This window comes from Oncorhynchus mykiss, chromosome 9 (assembly GCF_013265735.2).
Source record: "Oncorhynchus mykiss isolate Arlee chromosome 9, USDA_OmykA_1.1, whole genome shotgun sequence".
Taxonomy (NCBI): Eukaryota; Metazoa; Chordata; class Actinopteri; order Salmoniformes; family Salmonidae; genus Oncorhynchus; species Oncorhynchus mykiss.
This window is the reverse complement of record NC_048573.1, coordinates 64,130,327-64,143,551: the sequence shown is the minus strand read 5'-3', so window position 1 is coordinate 64,143,551 and position 13,225 is coordinate 64,130,327. Positions and strand designations below refer to the sequence as shown.

The following is a 13,225-nucleotide window of genomic DNA, read 5'->3' as shown; positions in this document are numbered from 1 at the left end:
AATGGAGTTATCCAGCCAGGGCTATTAAACTGCTTGTATAAAGAACATGAGTTCTGTGCTAAGAGGATTTTATCCTGAATCAGACCATTAATGACTATTATTAATATGCAACAGAGGGAAAGACAGAGTGAATTAATAACCATACATGAACAACCAATACATAAGCTAATAATTAGAATATGCTGTTTGATTTGTAATAGCATTATTCATTTGTGAATTGATTAAGCAGCTAATGATTCTTTCAAATAACAGCTTTAATAAATGCCTTACACCAGTATGCCTAATTGTTTAGTATTTTCTAGTAAATATCACATCATTACTAATAGAAAGTTGGGTGTATCCTTTCTTCATTGACCCTAATTGACTTGACATAGAGGCCTGGAATGTACTGTACTTCAGCCTTCCGGAACGCAAAATAAAAAGCCTTTTGGTTCTTTCCTGAATGTCAGTGTCTGCAGGCTCTCTCACTCTTGGAATTTATATTTAACCTAAGCAGCTTGCCAGTGGTGCCACATTCTGACAAAAGCTTTTAAACCTCTGCCGATTCAACCGCGGCATTGGATAAAAATCATTGTATTGCCACATATTGTATTGAGAACAATTCAGCCATACCTACATCTAAAATGGCACTAGGTTGAAGTGTATCCTCCTTCCTGCTATCAAAGAGACATAATCAATGCAGGGCAACAATAGAGAGACAGAAATTGCTGTCTGTCCACCTAGTGGTTGGAAGTGAGAATAAACGGTTTCCATCTCCATCCAAAGTCATATAAATGGTGGATGAATCTGGCTGGAGACCATTAATGCATCCCAAATGGCACCCTATTCCCTATATAGGGAACTACTTTAGTTCACAATATAGGGAATATGATGCCATTTGGGACTCAGTCAATGCCTCTGCTCTGCCAGTCATTAATCCACATGGGCACCTATCTCTATGGGATGGATGTAATGAATGGAACAGTCACAGAACCAGTCCCCTCTGAGGGTCAGATAGGCTGCCATGGCCCATAGTCACCCATAAAATATCCACTTTTTCAAGGATCGTGACCCACAAATAGAATACTAATGTTATGTTACTGATAGGAGTAAGCTATAGATCATGGATTTATGATCGAGGTAGAGTAAAATCAGAATACTGGTAGCTAAAAATCTCACATTTCTTAACATAGTTTTATTTATCAGTGCTTACTGGTAAACTGTAGTAACAGTACATTGTGACATTCAGATTGAGTCACTAGTGACATGCTGACAGACCCGGCCACCACGGAGCACTGTTCAACGTGGCACCTTACAGATGTGCGAAGACATAGCAGGACATTTGACTTAAGCACAATGCAAACAGTATGAAAACCAAGTCCATTCTATAAGACTGGCTTTCTCTCTAAAAATACAAAATCCTCAAGGTTCTATCTGCCCTGGACCTGTATGACTAAAAAGGCACAAAAATACACTGCATCCAACCTTCAAATCAATATATCCCTAACACAATAAAGACATTCAGCTATACATTGACAGGTTGTCCATCTGACTGACACATTCTTCTTCCTCGTTGAGCAGTTGGTTGGTGTGCAAAGCAAGCCTCGTTGCTGTCAAAGGGGATTAGGGTTTTAAATTAGACTCCTGAGGTAAAAAACCCTGTTGAGAGGCAGACAGTTTAATGGCCTGTAATAGGCTCAGCTTCATGGGAGGTGGAGCTAATCCACCTATAAGAAATGTGACACTGGCTGCTTCTGTGCTCTGCTGGGAGAGACACACACACACACACGTGCGCATAAGTACAAACGCACACACACACAGAATCATGCACAAGTGCATGCACCCACACACACACTCTACTGGGAGATGGGTAGGGTGGGTCCACAGCTGGGGCTATAAAAGGGGAATGGTGGCCTCTATGGTAATTTGCATGAAGCTTCAGCGAATCCTTAGCTAAGACCATGAAGTCTAGAATCATACTATCCATTCCAGAGACATCCCCGGCATGCACTATAGCTTCTGCATTGCTGATTTTAACTATTCATGTGGCGGATACAAAGACATTCCTTTAAAATGCATAAAAAGACCAGATCCACCACAGAAAAACATTATTCTGTAGCCAGAATAACAATACATTTCTTCCAGGTAAAAATGTAAAGTATTGTTCTTCTTACATTTCACTAAACATTAAACTCAAGTCATTTCATAACAGGTCTTGCCTATTTTTTACAGACAGGTTTTATACAGCTGCAAATAGTACAACGACAACTGGAGTCCTCTTAGTAACAACCGGCGTGACATGCTGACAGTCCGTGACACCACGGAGCACTGTTCAACGTGGCACCTTAACAGATGTGCGAAGACATAGCAGGACATTTGACTTAAGCACAACGCAAACAGTATGAAAACCAAGTCCATTCTATAAGACTGGCTTTCTCCATAAAAATACAAAATCCTCAAGGTTCTACCTGCCCTGGACCTGTATGACTAAAAAGGCACAAAAATACACTGCATCCAACCTTCAAATCAATATATCCCTAACACAATAAAGACATTCAGCTATACATTGACAGATTGTCAGTCAGATGGACATTCTTCTTCCTCGTTGAGTGGTTGGTTGGTGTGCAAAGTGAACCTCACTGCTGTCAATGGGGATTAGGGTTTTAAATTAGACTTTGAGTTAAGGTGTGTGTGTGTGTGTCCGAAAACATTCCACAGGGATGCTGGTCCATGTTGACTCCACTGCTTCCCACAGTTGTTCAAGTTGGCTGGATGTCCTTTGGGTGGTGGACCATTCTTGATACACACAGGAAACTGTTAAGCATGAAAAACCCAGCAGCATTGCAGTTCTTGACAAACCAGTCCGCCTGGCACCTACTGTACCACCATACCCCGTTCAAAGCCACATATCTTTTGTCTTGCCTATTTACCCTCTGAATGGCACACAAACATAATCAATGTCTCAATTGTCTCAAGGTTTAAAAATCCTTCTTTAACTGGTCTCCTCCCCTTCATCTACACTGACTGAAGTGGATTTAACAAGTGACATCAAAAAAGGATCATAACTTTCACCTGGCCAGTCTGTCATGTACTTAATGTTTTGTATACTCAGTGTATATTGCACCCTTAAGGTTCTATATAGCAACCCTGAGGTTCTGATCAATGAACCCTTTGGTTCTATCCAGAACCTTTTTTTCTAAGAGTGCAGCCTTCCTTACTGAACAAATTCAGGCAATAACTCACTGTTTCACCAGCTCAAAACATTTTGGTTTCTGTGTTGTACCTACTGGACACAACCCCGGACCCCTGCAATGTTCCACAATGTTTGCCTACTGATTGTGGTCCTGGCTATAGAAGAGCAGGGTGGTTCTCAGGGCCAGAGAGGTGCAGGGACCATTAACATGTGGGCAGGCACACAGCCAGCCGCTAACATCTGGACACCAGGCATCGTGGGCGCGTCCTACACGGCACTCTATTCCCTATATAGTGCACTACTTTAGACCAGAGCCAATAGGGCTCTAGTCAAAAGTAGTACACTATGTTGAGAATAGGGTGGCGTTTGAGACGCGGCCCGTGTCAGTCAGTACAGACGCCCACTGAACCAGCTCAGCTGAAGCCAAGCATGTTCTCACATCCCAACATCCTTTGTTCTCATGTCTGGCCAGACCCAGAAAGACTTATTCATAGAATAAAATATATATAATTGAAGCCCATTGACATTACAAAGAGGTTACTATATGGTTGGAAACTCCATACATCTTTTATTTTGACTGTCTGAGATGACCAAGAGCAATTGATCATACAGATGCCAGAGGGTAGCTAGCTATATATAATGTCCATGGTATGTCCAAGTATCTTCATGTGTTTCTAGTGCATTGAGAAATTAGATTGATGGTAGCGGTTTTAAGTAGGAGAGCCTGAATTTTAAACATACCAGCAACAAGGCATATCATAAGCTTACTAAGCCGCTTGTAGGAGTGATGTACTGAATTTACTAAGCCGCTTGTAGGAGTGAGGTACTGATTTTTACTAAGCCGCTTGTAGGAGTGAGGTACTGACTTTTACTAAGCCGCTTGTAGGAGTGAGGTACTGACTTTTACTAAGCCGCTTGTAGGAGTGAGGTACTGACTTTTACTAAGCCGCTTGTAGGAGTGAGGTACTGACTTTACTAAGCCGCTTGTAGGAGTGAGGTACTGACTTTACTAAGCCGCTTGTAGGAGTGAGGTACTGACTTTACTAAGCCGCTTGTAGGAGTGAGGTACTGACTTTACTAAGCCGCTTGTAGGAGTGAGGTACTGACTTTACTAAGCCGCTTGTAGGAGTGAGGTACTGACTTTACTAAGCCGCTTGTAGGAGTGAGGTACTGATTTTACTAAGCCGCTTGTAGGAGTGAGGTACTGACTTTACTAAGCCGCTTGTAGGAGTGAGGTACTGACTTTACTAAGCCGCTTGTAGGAGTGAGGTACTGACTTTACTAAGCCGCTTGTAGGAGTGAGGTACTGATTTTTACTAAGCCGCTTGTAGGAGTGAGGTACTGATTTTTACTCAGCCGCTTGTAGGAGTGAGGTACTGATTTTTACTAAGCCGCTTGTAGGAGTGAGGTACTGACTTTACTAAGCCGCTTGTAGGAGTGAGGTACTGATTCTTACTAAGCCACTTGTAGGAGTGAGGTACTGACTTTACTAAGCCGCTTGTAGGATTGAGGTACTGATTTTTACTAAGCCGCTTGGAGTGAGGTACTGACTTTACTAAGCCGCTTGTAGGAGTGATTTATTGAGGGCAGTACCCTAATAATGCACCATTTTAAGCACAAAGGAGCACTATTTTGGATGGCAATCCATGAGTGAATTTCTCAGAGCAATATCACTGGGATTTTCTGAGACCATGCGGCAAACAAGTTATAGCATTTTACAAGCATGTTGTACCAATTTTTTTGATTTCTGTCACTTCATGCTCTTTCAGATCAGGTTTTCACAATCACGACCAACTATTTAACATGTCATTGGCCAAACCGGATGTGTGCCATTGACCTGGCTTGCTTGAATTGATTAAAGCCGCTACATCGCAAGCCATATATCCCCTGGTTGAGGCGATGAATTGGATGTTTGTTACAGCTGCTTTCTGGAGGTGTTTTAACCAACTGCAATATTTGTGTGACCGCAGATTCCATTTTAGGGTGGATTTTGAACGAGTTTTAGTCCTTTACACTTTGAGGAACACTCACAGATGAATGAATTGTTGCAGTATAGGCCTATATCTAAGCCTATATCTAAGCCCAAAAGGCTATTGTTATTTTCTACCAAGCAAATGATTTGATACGGTTTATATTAGTAGACAAATACCAGGGGAATAGTTTAAGCTGTTCTTAATGACCCCTAAATAATGTTCTGCCTTTAGCAAAACATTCCCGTTGACTGACACACAGGCACCAACTCTTCTGATTCTGTGGTTTGTGTTTTTTTAAGAAAAGGAGAAACAAAAAGGCTGCTGGGTAAAACAATGCAGATGAGGGAAATGTTCTTTCATCCAAATTTATGCAGTGTGTTTGGAAACAGTAGTGATGTCTCGGGGAGACCTTGGTCCTGCCTCCTGCTTTGAGCTCTGTCATATCATTCCAGCTACACAGGGTAATTTATGAATATTTGTACATGCCAATGTGATGCAGCTCCAGAAGCGCCTCAGCTGGTGCGGCTGCATAACCATGGTAACTACCTGCATGCAGCAGACGGCGGGGGTGCAGAGGGAATTAGAGGAAAAACTGATAAGACGAGACGGGAGTGGGGTTAGTCTGGCTGACACCTAACTCAAAGTCACATGAGTCAGCAAGGCTAGAGAGGGGTAGCCCTGCCCAGCACATCTTCAAAGGATGCTGATGAGGCATATGCACCGAGGGGAAGCAGCAGGTTTAAGAAAGGTAGGCCTCCTATGGCCTAGTGACACTGTGACCTATCTGTGGAAGGCATTCAATAACAGCACTGTAGAAGCGTGTCTGAATGGAGCCCTGTGCAGACGTAACTGTTATCAATAGTCTAATTCAGGGCTCTCCAACCCTGTTCCTGGAGAGCTACTGTCCTGTAGATTTTTACTTCAACCCTAATTTAGCGAACCCGATATGAATGATTGACAAGCGGAATTAGGTTAACTACACTAGAGCAGTCAACACAACCAGGAACAACATAGTGATCGCTAGGGAATTAATTACCTTGACTTTACAGAGGTTCTAATCTAAAAATAAAATAAAAATTACATTTAAAAAAGTATGAAATTAGGCCTATTCCATGAGTAGGAGCCCAAGGAATAGTCAAACACTAAGTCTACCTCTAGTCTTGGTCTAAAATGTTATGGCTGATGTCTTCTGTGAGTATTTGGATATTGTAATGATTTTCAAATGTCAGCATGATTCTGTCAGACTCAGAACACAATGGATACATGGAAGCTTGATGATCAAAGGCCAAATGAACACATATTTTGATAATGTGCTACTATGTCAGATGTAACATGATTTGCATATTTTAAAGAGTCTTGTTGCAATTAAGGGAAGTATATAATTTGTTTTTATCTCAATGGATCCAATATTCATCATGTTTTAAGCTTGTAAATCATTCAAAAATATATGCAACAATCGCAATCTTATAACATGATGACATATAGCAACTGTGTCTCACAGACATACACTACTGTTCAAAAGTTTGGGGTCACTTAGAAATGTCCTTGTTTTTGAAAGAAAAGCAATTTTTTTTGTCAATTAAAATAACATCAAATTGATCAGAAATTCAGTGTAGACATTAGTCATTTACAACATTAACAATGTAGCTGGAAATGGCTGATTTTTAATTGAATATCAACATAGGCGTACAGAGGCCCATTATCAGCAACCATCACTCCTGTGTTCCAATGGCACGTTGTGTTAGCCTTTTTTAAATGATAAACTTGGATTAGCTAATTGATCATTCGAAAACCCTTTTGCAATTATGTTAGCACAGTTGAAAACTGTCGTCCTGATTAAAGAAGCAATACAACTGGACTTCTTTGGACTATTTGAGTATCTGGAGCATCAGAATTTGTGAGTTTGATTACAGGCTCAAAATGGCCAGTAATAAATGTGTACTACTCCCTTTACAGAACAGAGCAAACTGTCTCTATCCAGAATATAAAGAGGAGTGGGAGGCCCCAGTGCACAACTGAGCAAGAGGACAAGTACATTAGAGTATCTAGGTTGAGAAACAGACGCCTCACAAGTCCTCAACTTGCAGCTTCATTAAATAGTATCCGCAAAACACCAGTCTCAACGTCAACAGTGAAGAGGCAACTCCGGGATGCTGACCTTCTAGGCAGAGTTCCTCTGTCCAGTGTCTGTGTTCTTTTTCCCCATCTTAATCTTTTATTTTTATTGGCCAGTCTGAGATTTGGCTTTTTCATTGCAACTCTGCCTAGAATGCCAGTTGCCGCTTCACTGTTGACGTTGAGACTGGTGTTTTGCGGGTACTATTTAATGAAGCTGCCAGTTGAGGATTTGTGAGGCATCCGTTTCTCAAACTAGACACTAATGTACTTGTCCTCTTGCTCAGTTGTGCACCGGGGCCTCCTACTCCTTTCTATTCTGGTTAGGGACAGTTTGTGCTGCCATGTGAAGGTAGTACACAGCGTTGTACAAGATCTTCAGTTTCTTGGCAATTTCTTGCATGGAATAGCCTTCATTTCTCAGAACAAGAATAGTTTCTTTAGGATCTGCTTCTGGCCATTTTGAGCCTGTAACCAAACCCACAAATGCCGATGCTCCAGATACTCAACTAGTCTAAAGGGCAGTTTTATTGCTGATTTAAATCAGGACAACAGTTTTCAGCGGTGCTAATATAATTGCAAAAGGGTTTTCTAATCATCAATTAGCCTTTTAAAAATGATATACTTGGATTAGCTAACAACATGCCATTGGAACAAAGGAGTGATGGTTGCAGATAATGGGCCTCTGTATGACTATGTAGATATTACATTAAAAATCAGCCGTTTCCAGCTACAATAGTAATTTACAACATTACCAATGTCTACACTGTATTTCTGATAATGTTGTTTCTTTCAAAAACAAAGGACATTTCTAAGTGACCCCAAACTTTTGAACGGTAGTGTATGTGACACAAAAGGCATGCAAAAACATCTGTAAACAATTAGAGCCAGTGTGAGGGAGTGCTTCTAGCACCCATTACACTTGAATGAGTCACTGCTGTTCATGGTGTAAGTGAGCACATTTTGGTAACACTGCGTAAGTCTAATGGCCTTAGATTCCATACTGAACTGAAATCTAGGGGTTCCCCATAGTCAAGGTGGTGTGTTAACCCAAATGTGAAATGCTATCCCAAACTGAATTGCAAGATCAATTCCTTCAAATGTGACTTGATCTCACTTGAAATCGCTTCGTTTTATTTTTCTGAAAGCGAAAACAAATCTGTCGACATTTAGACAAATTTCATTACATCAATAACACGACTGCCTATTTTACCTATTTCGCTTGTCACATTGGTGCGACAACACACGCGCGATTCGAATCGATACATTGAAATCAAACTCACCTCATTTGTAGTTTTGGTGGGTCCTGCTGAAAACTGACCATTCAGTAATGTATTGGCCCAAATATACTCAATTGCTACGTTATACAATAACCTTTATATAAGGCGGTGTATTGAGAGACCACCCCTGTCTTGTCTTGGGCCGTTTTATCGCTTCGTCTGCATGGGTGTATTCATTACGCAGATTCTGTTGCAAAACGTTTTCCAACAGAAACTGTTTACCCCAAACGGAAATGGTTAACAAAAACGAGTTTCTATTGCACACATTCAGGTAGGCTCCTCCCCGTTTCGTTCGGTTCTTAAAAGACAAACTGTTTCCATTGCAAGAGGTAATGAATACACCCCATGTTGCCTCGGCTTGTTTGCAGCGTTAGACTTATCGGACTGGGTAAGGGAAAGTGATGTCATCAAATTAAATTGTATTATCCACCCCAATTTCAGGTCAGGCTGTGTTCCATGTTGCCAAGTACGACTTTTTAATGTCACTTTGTCGTCTCAAAAGTTCCACTGATGATGCTTTGGAGAATAACATTTTTTTCATTGAAAAGGGCAAATCAAGATGCAGGCATTTTCAGAAAGTACATTAAGGCTACATTTAGACAGGCAGCCCATTTCTGATCTTTTTTTCCCACTAATTGGTCTTAGACCAATCACATATCTTTTCACAACAGCTTTTTTTCAGAGCCTATTGTAATTGGTCAAAAGACCAATTAGGGGAAAAATTTCAGAATTGGGCTGCCTGTGTAAATGCAGCCTAAGTGCGGTACAAATGTAAATGGGTTGCACACACCAAATAGAAAAGCTGAAGAGCTTATGTACATCCAGGAACTTTTTTGCAGTTGCTGGAGTTACAGGTGAACTCATGAAAAATTCAAGGAAAACGCTGCACACTGCTGTTCATGAGATTTTAATTGACAACATTTCAACCCTGAGGTCTTCATCAAGCATCCACATCCCAGGTGGGCGTGGAAGGTCCTTTATATTAGAGGCAGTGCTCAGTGACATCACTTCCCGTTTTAAAGGTGCACTGTGCAGAAATCGCTCCGCCATTTCCTGGTTGCTAAAATTCAAATAGTTTACCTTAGTTTGTGAAAAAACAAGCAAGTATAGAGTAGAGAATCATTGTACCATCTGAACCTCAATCTTCTTCATAAACAAAAATATTGTATTTTCAGTTGTTTGAAGCTGGTGTCCAAAACCAAAAGTAAAAGACACAAAAAGGAAACTTAAGAACGGGAAACATAGAAATAGCGCACATAGAACATATCTACCACTTTTAATACTCACACTTCTTTGTGAATTTGCTCAGGTTACCCAAAAGTTACATATTGCAGCTTTAAGGGGTTACCCCTGCCTCAGAAAGTGATGTCACTGAGTTCTGCTCCTATATAAATAACCTTCCAACCCATCTGGGATATGGTTGCCATGGTGCCTAGAGGCAGCTGTAGTAGTTTACTCCTTCAAATTATTATTAACTTTTTTATGCACATTGTTTTTAAATCAACCTTTTTTTTTGATGGCTTATCAAGATCATAGGAATCTTTTTTATTTTGATCATTAACATTGAGTTAGCATATGTGGCAACTTCTCCAACCTCACCAAAATGTCTGAATTCAAAATGTCAGCCATATCCCAGATGGGTTGGAAGGTTATTTATATAGGAGCAGAGCTCAGTGACCCTCAGGCAAATGACATCACCCCCTCCAAGCCAATACAGTCCATACAGAGCACAGTGTATCAACCAAAATGTAATGAAAGTTTCCACCAATGCCTCCACAAGTTTTGCAATCTACAATATCCAATACTTAACAAGTCCTCTTTTGTATGAGTTTCTCAGACAATGACTGACATGATCTGAAACATGGCTCAAAGAGGGGACTTTTACCATCAAAATGAGGCAGCGCCGCCTGGATACACATACTCGGAAAGTATTCAGACCCCTTGACTTTTTCCAAATGTTATGTTACAGCCTTATTCTAAAATGGATGAAATAGTTTTTCCCCCCTCAATCTACACAAAATACCCCATAATGACAAAGCAAAAACAGGTTTTTAGAAATGTTTCAAATGTATTAAAAAATTAATTAAATGTGATATTTCAGTTTCATAAGTATTCAGAACCTTTAGCGATTACAGCCTCAATTCTTCTTGGGTATGACTCTACAAGCTTGGCGCACCTGTATTTGGGGAGTTTCTCCCATTCTTCTCTGCAGATCCTCTCGCTCTGTCAGGTTGGCTAGGGAGTGTTGCTGCACAGCTATTTTCAGGTCTCTCCAGAGATATTCGGGTTCAAGTCCGGGCTCAGGCCAAAGAGTTCAATCTTGGTTTCATCAGGCCAGAGATTCTTGTTTCTCAAGGTCTGAGTCGTTTAGGTGCCTTTTGGCAAACTCTAAGTATGCTTTCATGTGCGTTTTACTAGGGAGTGGGTTCTGTCTGGCCACTCTACCATAAAGGCCTTATTGGTGGAGTGCTGTAGAGATGGTTGTCCTTCTGGAAGGGTCTCCCATCTCCCCAGAAGAACTCTGGAGCTCTGTCGGAGTGACCATCAGTTTCTTGGTCAAATCCCTAACCAAGGACATTCTCCCCCGATTGCTCAGTTTGGCCGGGTGGCCAACTCTAGGAAGTTTTGGTGTGTTTCTTCCATTTAAGAATGATGGCGGCCACTGTGTTCTTGGGGACCTTTAATGTTGCAGAAATGTTTTGCTACCCTTCCCCAGATATGTGCCTCAACACAATCCTGTCTCTGAGCTCTATGGACAATTCCATTGACATTACGGCTTGGTTTTTGCTCTGACAATTGTGGGACCTTATAGACAGTTGTGTGGCCTTTCCAATCATGTCCAAATAAAATTTACCACAGGTGGACTCCAATAAAGTTGTAAACATCAAGGATAATCAATGGAAACAGAATGCACCAGACAACTCTCATTTGCAAACATAAAAAAAAAAATCATTATTGTGTGTAGATTGATGAGGAAAAACATTTATTTAATCCATTTTAGAATAAGGCTGTAATGTAACAAAATGTGGAAAAAGTCAAGGGGTCTGAATACTTACTGAATGCACTGTAAATACATTGAAAAGGCGAGCAGCCAAGGCCTTGCTGTTATATAAAGAGACTGCTTCATTTTGAAACCCACAATCTGCTGCTGATTATCAGTCTTGAGTGCCTTGCTTCAGCCTTGAGTGCCTTTCCTCTAAGTCGACCTGCACCCACTCTGTCCTGAACCCCCAACCCAGACTGCCCCTCCCCTCAGCAACTTCACAAAGTTCCATCCACCACTACAGTCAATCACTTGCTCCCTTGACCCTATCCCTACACAAAACCTGCTCATCTAGCCAACTTCAGTTTGTCACCACCCTCATCAACAAGTCCCTGCTGACCAGTGAGGTACCAATGCAATCACTCTTCAAAACATCCTATCCAACTACAGCTCCATCTCCAACCTCCCCCTTTCTATCAAAAGTGTTGGAGAAAGTGGCTGCAAACCAGCTTCAATTCCATCGGTCTTCCAATCAGCTGTACACATTTTTCCAGTCTAGCTTCTGGCCCTTGCACAGCACCAAAACAGCTCTGGTGAAAGTTAGCAACAACCTACTGATGGCTGCAGATTCTGGGTCACTTAGCCTCATCCTCTTAGATCTGTTCTACTTTTGACACCTTTGCCCAAGACATCCTCCTGCAATGTCTCAGAGAGCACATTGCAGTCTCCGGAACTGCTCTGAACTGGTTCTCCACCTACCTCTCCAATAGGAAGCAGTAAATCACAATTGGAAGTCCAGATCGGAGGAGTCTACAGTCACACGTGGTGTCCCACAGGGGTCCGTTTTGGGGCCTATTCTGTTCCTAATCTACATGCTCCCTCTCAGCTAAATCCTCAGAGACTTCACTGAGTATACAAAACATTAAGAACACCTGCACTTTCCATGACAGACTGACCAGGTGAAAGCTATGATCCGTTATTGATGTCACTTGTTAAATCCACTTCAAATCAGTGTAAATGAAGGGGAGGAGACCGGTTAAAGAAGGATATTTAATCATTAAGACGGATTGTGTGTGTGCCATTGAGGGCGAATGTGCAAAACAAAAGATGTAAGAGCCTTTGAACGGGGTATGGTAGTAGATGCCAGGCCAGCAAATTTGATACAACTGTTGAAAGCATTGGAGTCAACAATGCCTGTGGAATGCTTTCGACACCTTGTAGAGCCCATGCCCCGACAAACTGAGGCTGTTCTGAGGTCAAAGGGGTGAGGGTGCAACTCAATATTAGGAAGTTGTTCCTAATGTTTGGTATACTGAGTGAATAACATCAACTTCCACTGCTACGCTGACGATACACAATTATATATTAACACAAATCCGGACACCATCTCAGCCCTAGCAGCTACCTAGATGACATCAGGGCATGAATGAAAGAACTTCCTCTAGCTGAACAGCAGCAAGACAGAGGCTGTGCTTATTGGGACACCCAAGCAGGTCACCAGTGCTTATTGGGACACCCAAGCAGGTCACCAGTACTTATTGGGACACTCAAGCAGGTCACCAGTGCTGAAAACATCTGCACTAAAACTGATGGTCAAGCAATCCTTCTGTCTTCTTAAACCCGGGAGTAAAGTTTGATCCTTTGCTGTCCTTTGATGCCCATATAAAACATATCTGCAAAAAACTTTTTCCATCTAAGAAGC

General features: G+C 41.5%; 1 protein-coding gene across 7 annotated transcripts in view; it reads right to left on the bottom strand.

The window, feature by feature from the left end:
* The window catches only part of LOC110532648 (nck-associated protein 5-like), a 31,895-nt gene extending 23,031 nt beyond the window's left edge, over window positions 1-8,864 (bottom strand). For 4 of the 7 annotated variants that reach the window (XM_036988664.1, XM_021616725.2, XM_021616721.2 and 1 more), the window contains exon 1: window positions 8,544-8,863. Coding sequence is in view for 3 of the 7 variants with exons in the window: in XM_021616721.2 (XP_021472396.2) it covers window positions 8,544-8,584 (41 nt within the window). In the remaining 4 variants the exon portion in view is untranslated. Of the gene's footprint in view, window positions 1-8,543 lie in introns of all 7 variants that reach the window. The other 3 variants (XM_036988661.1, XM_036988662.1, XM_021616723.2) reach the window with 2 other exon arrangements.
* Between the last annotated feature and the right edge of the window lie 4,361 nt (window positions 8,865-13,225).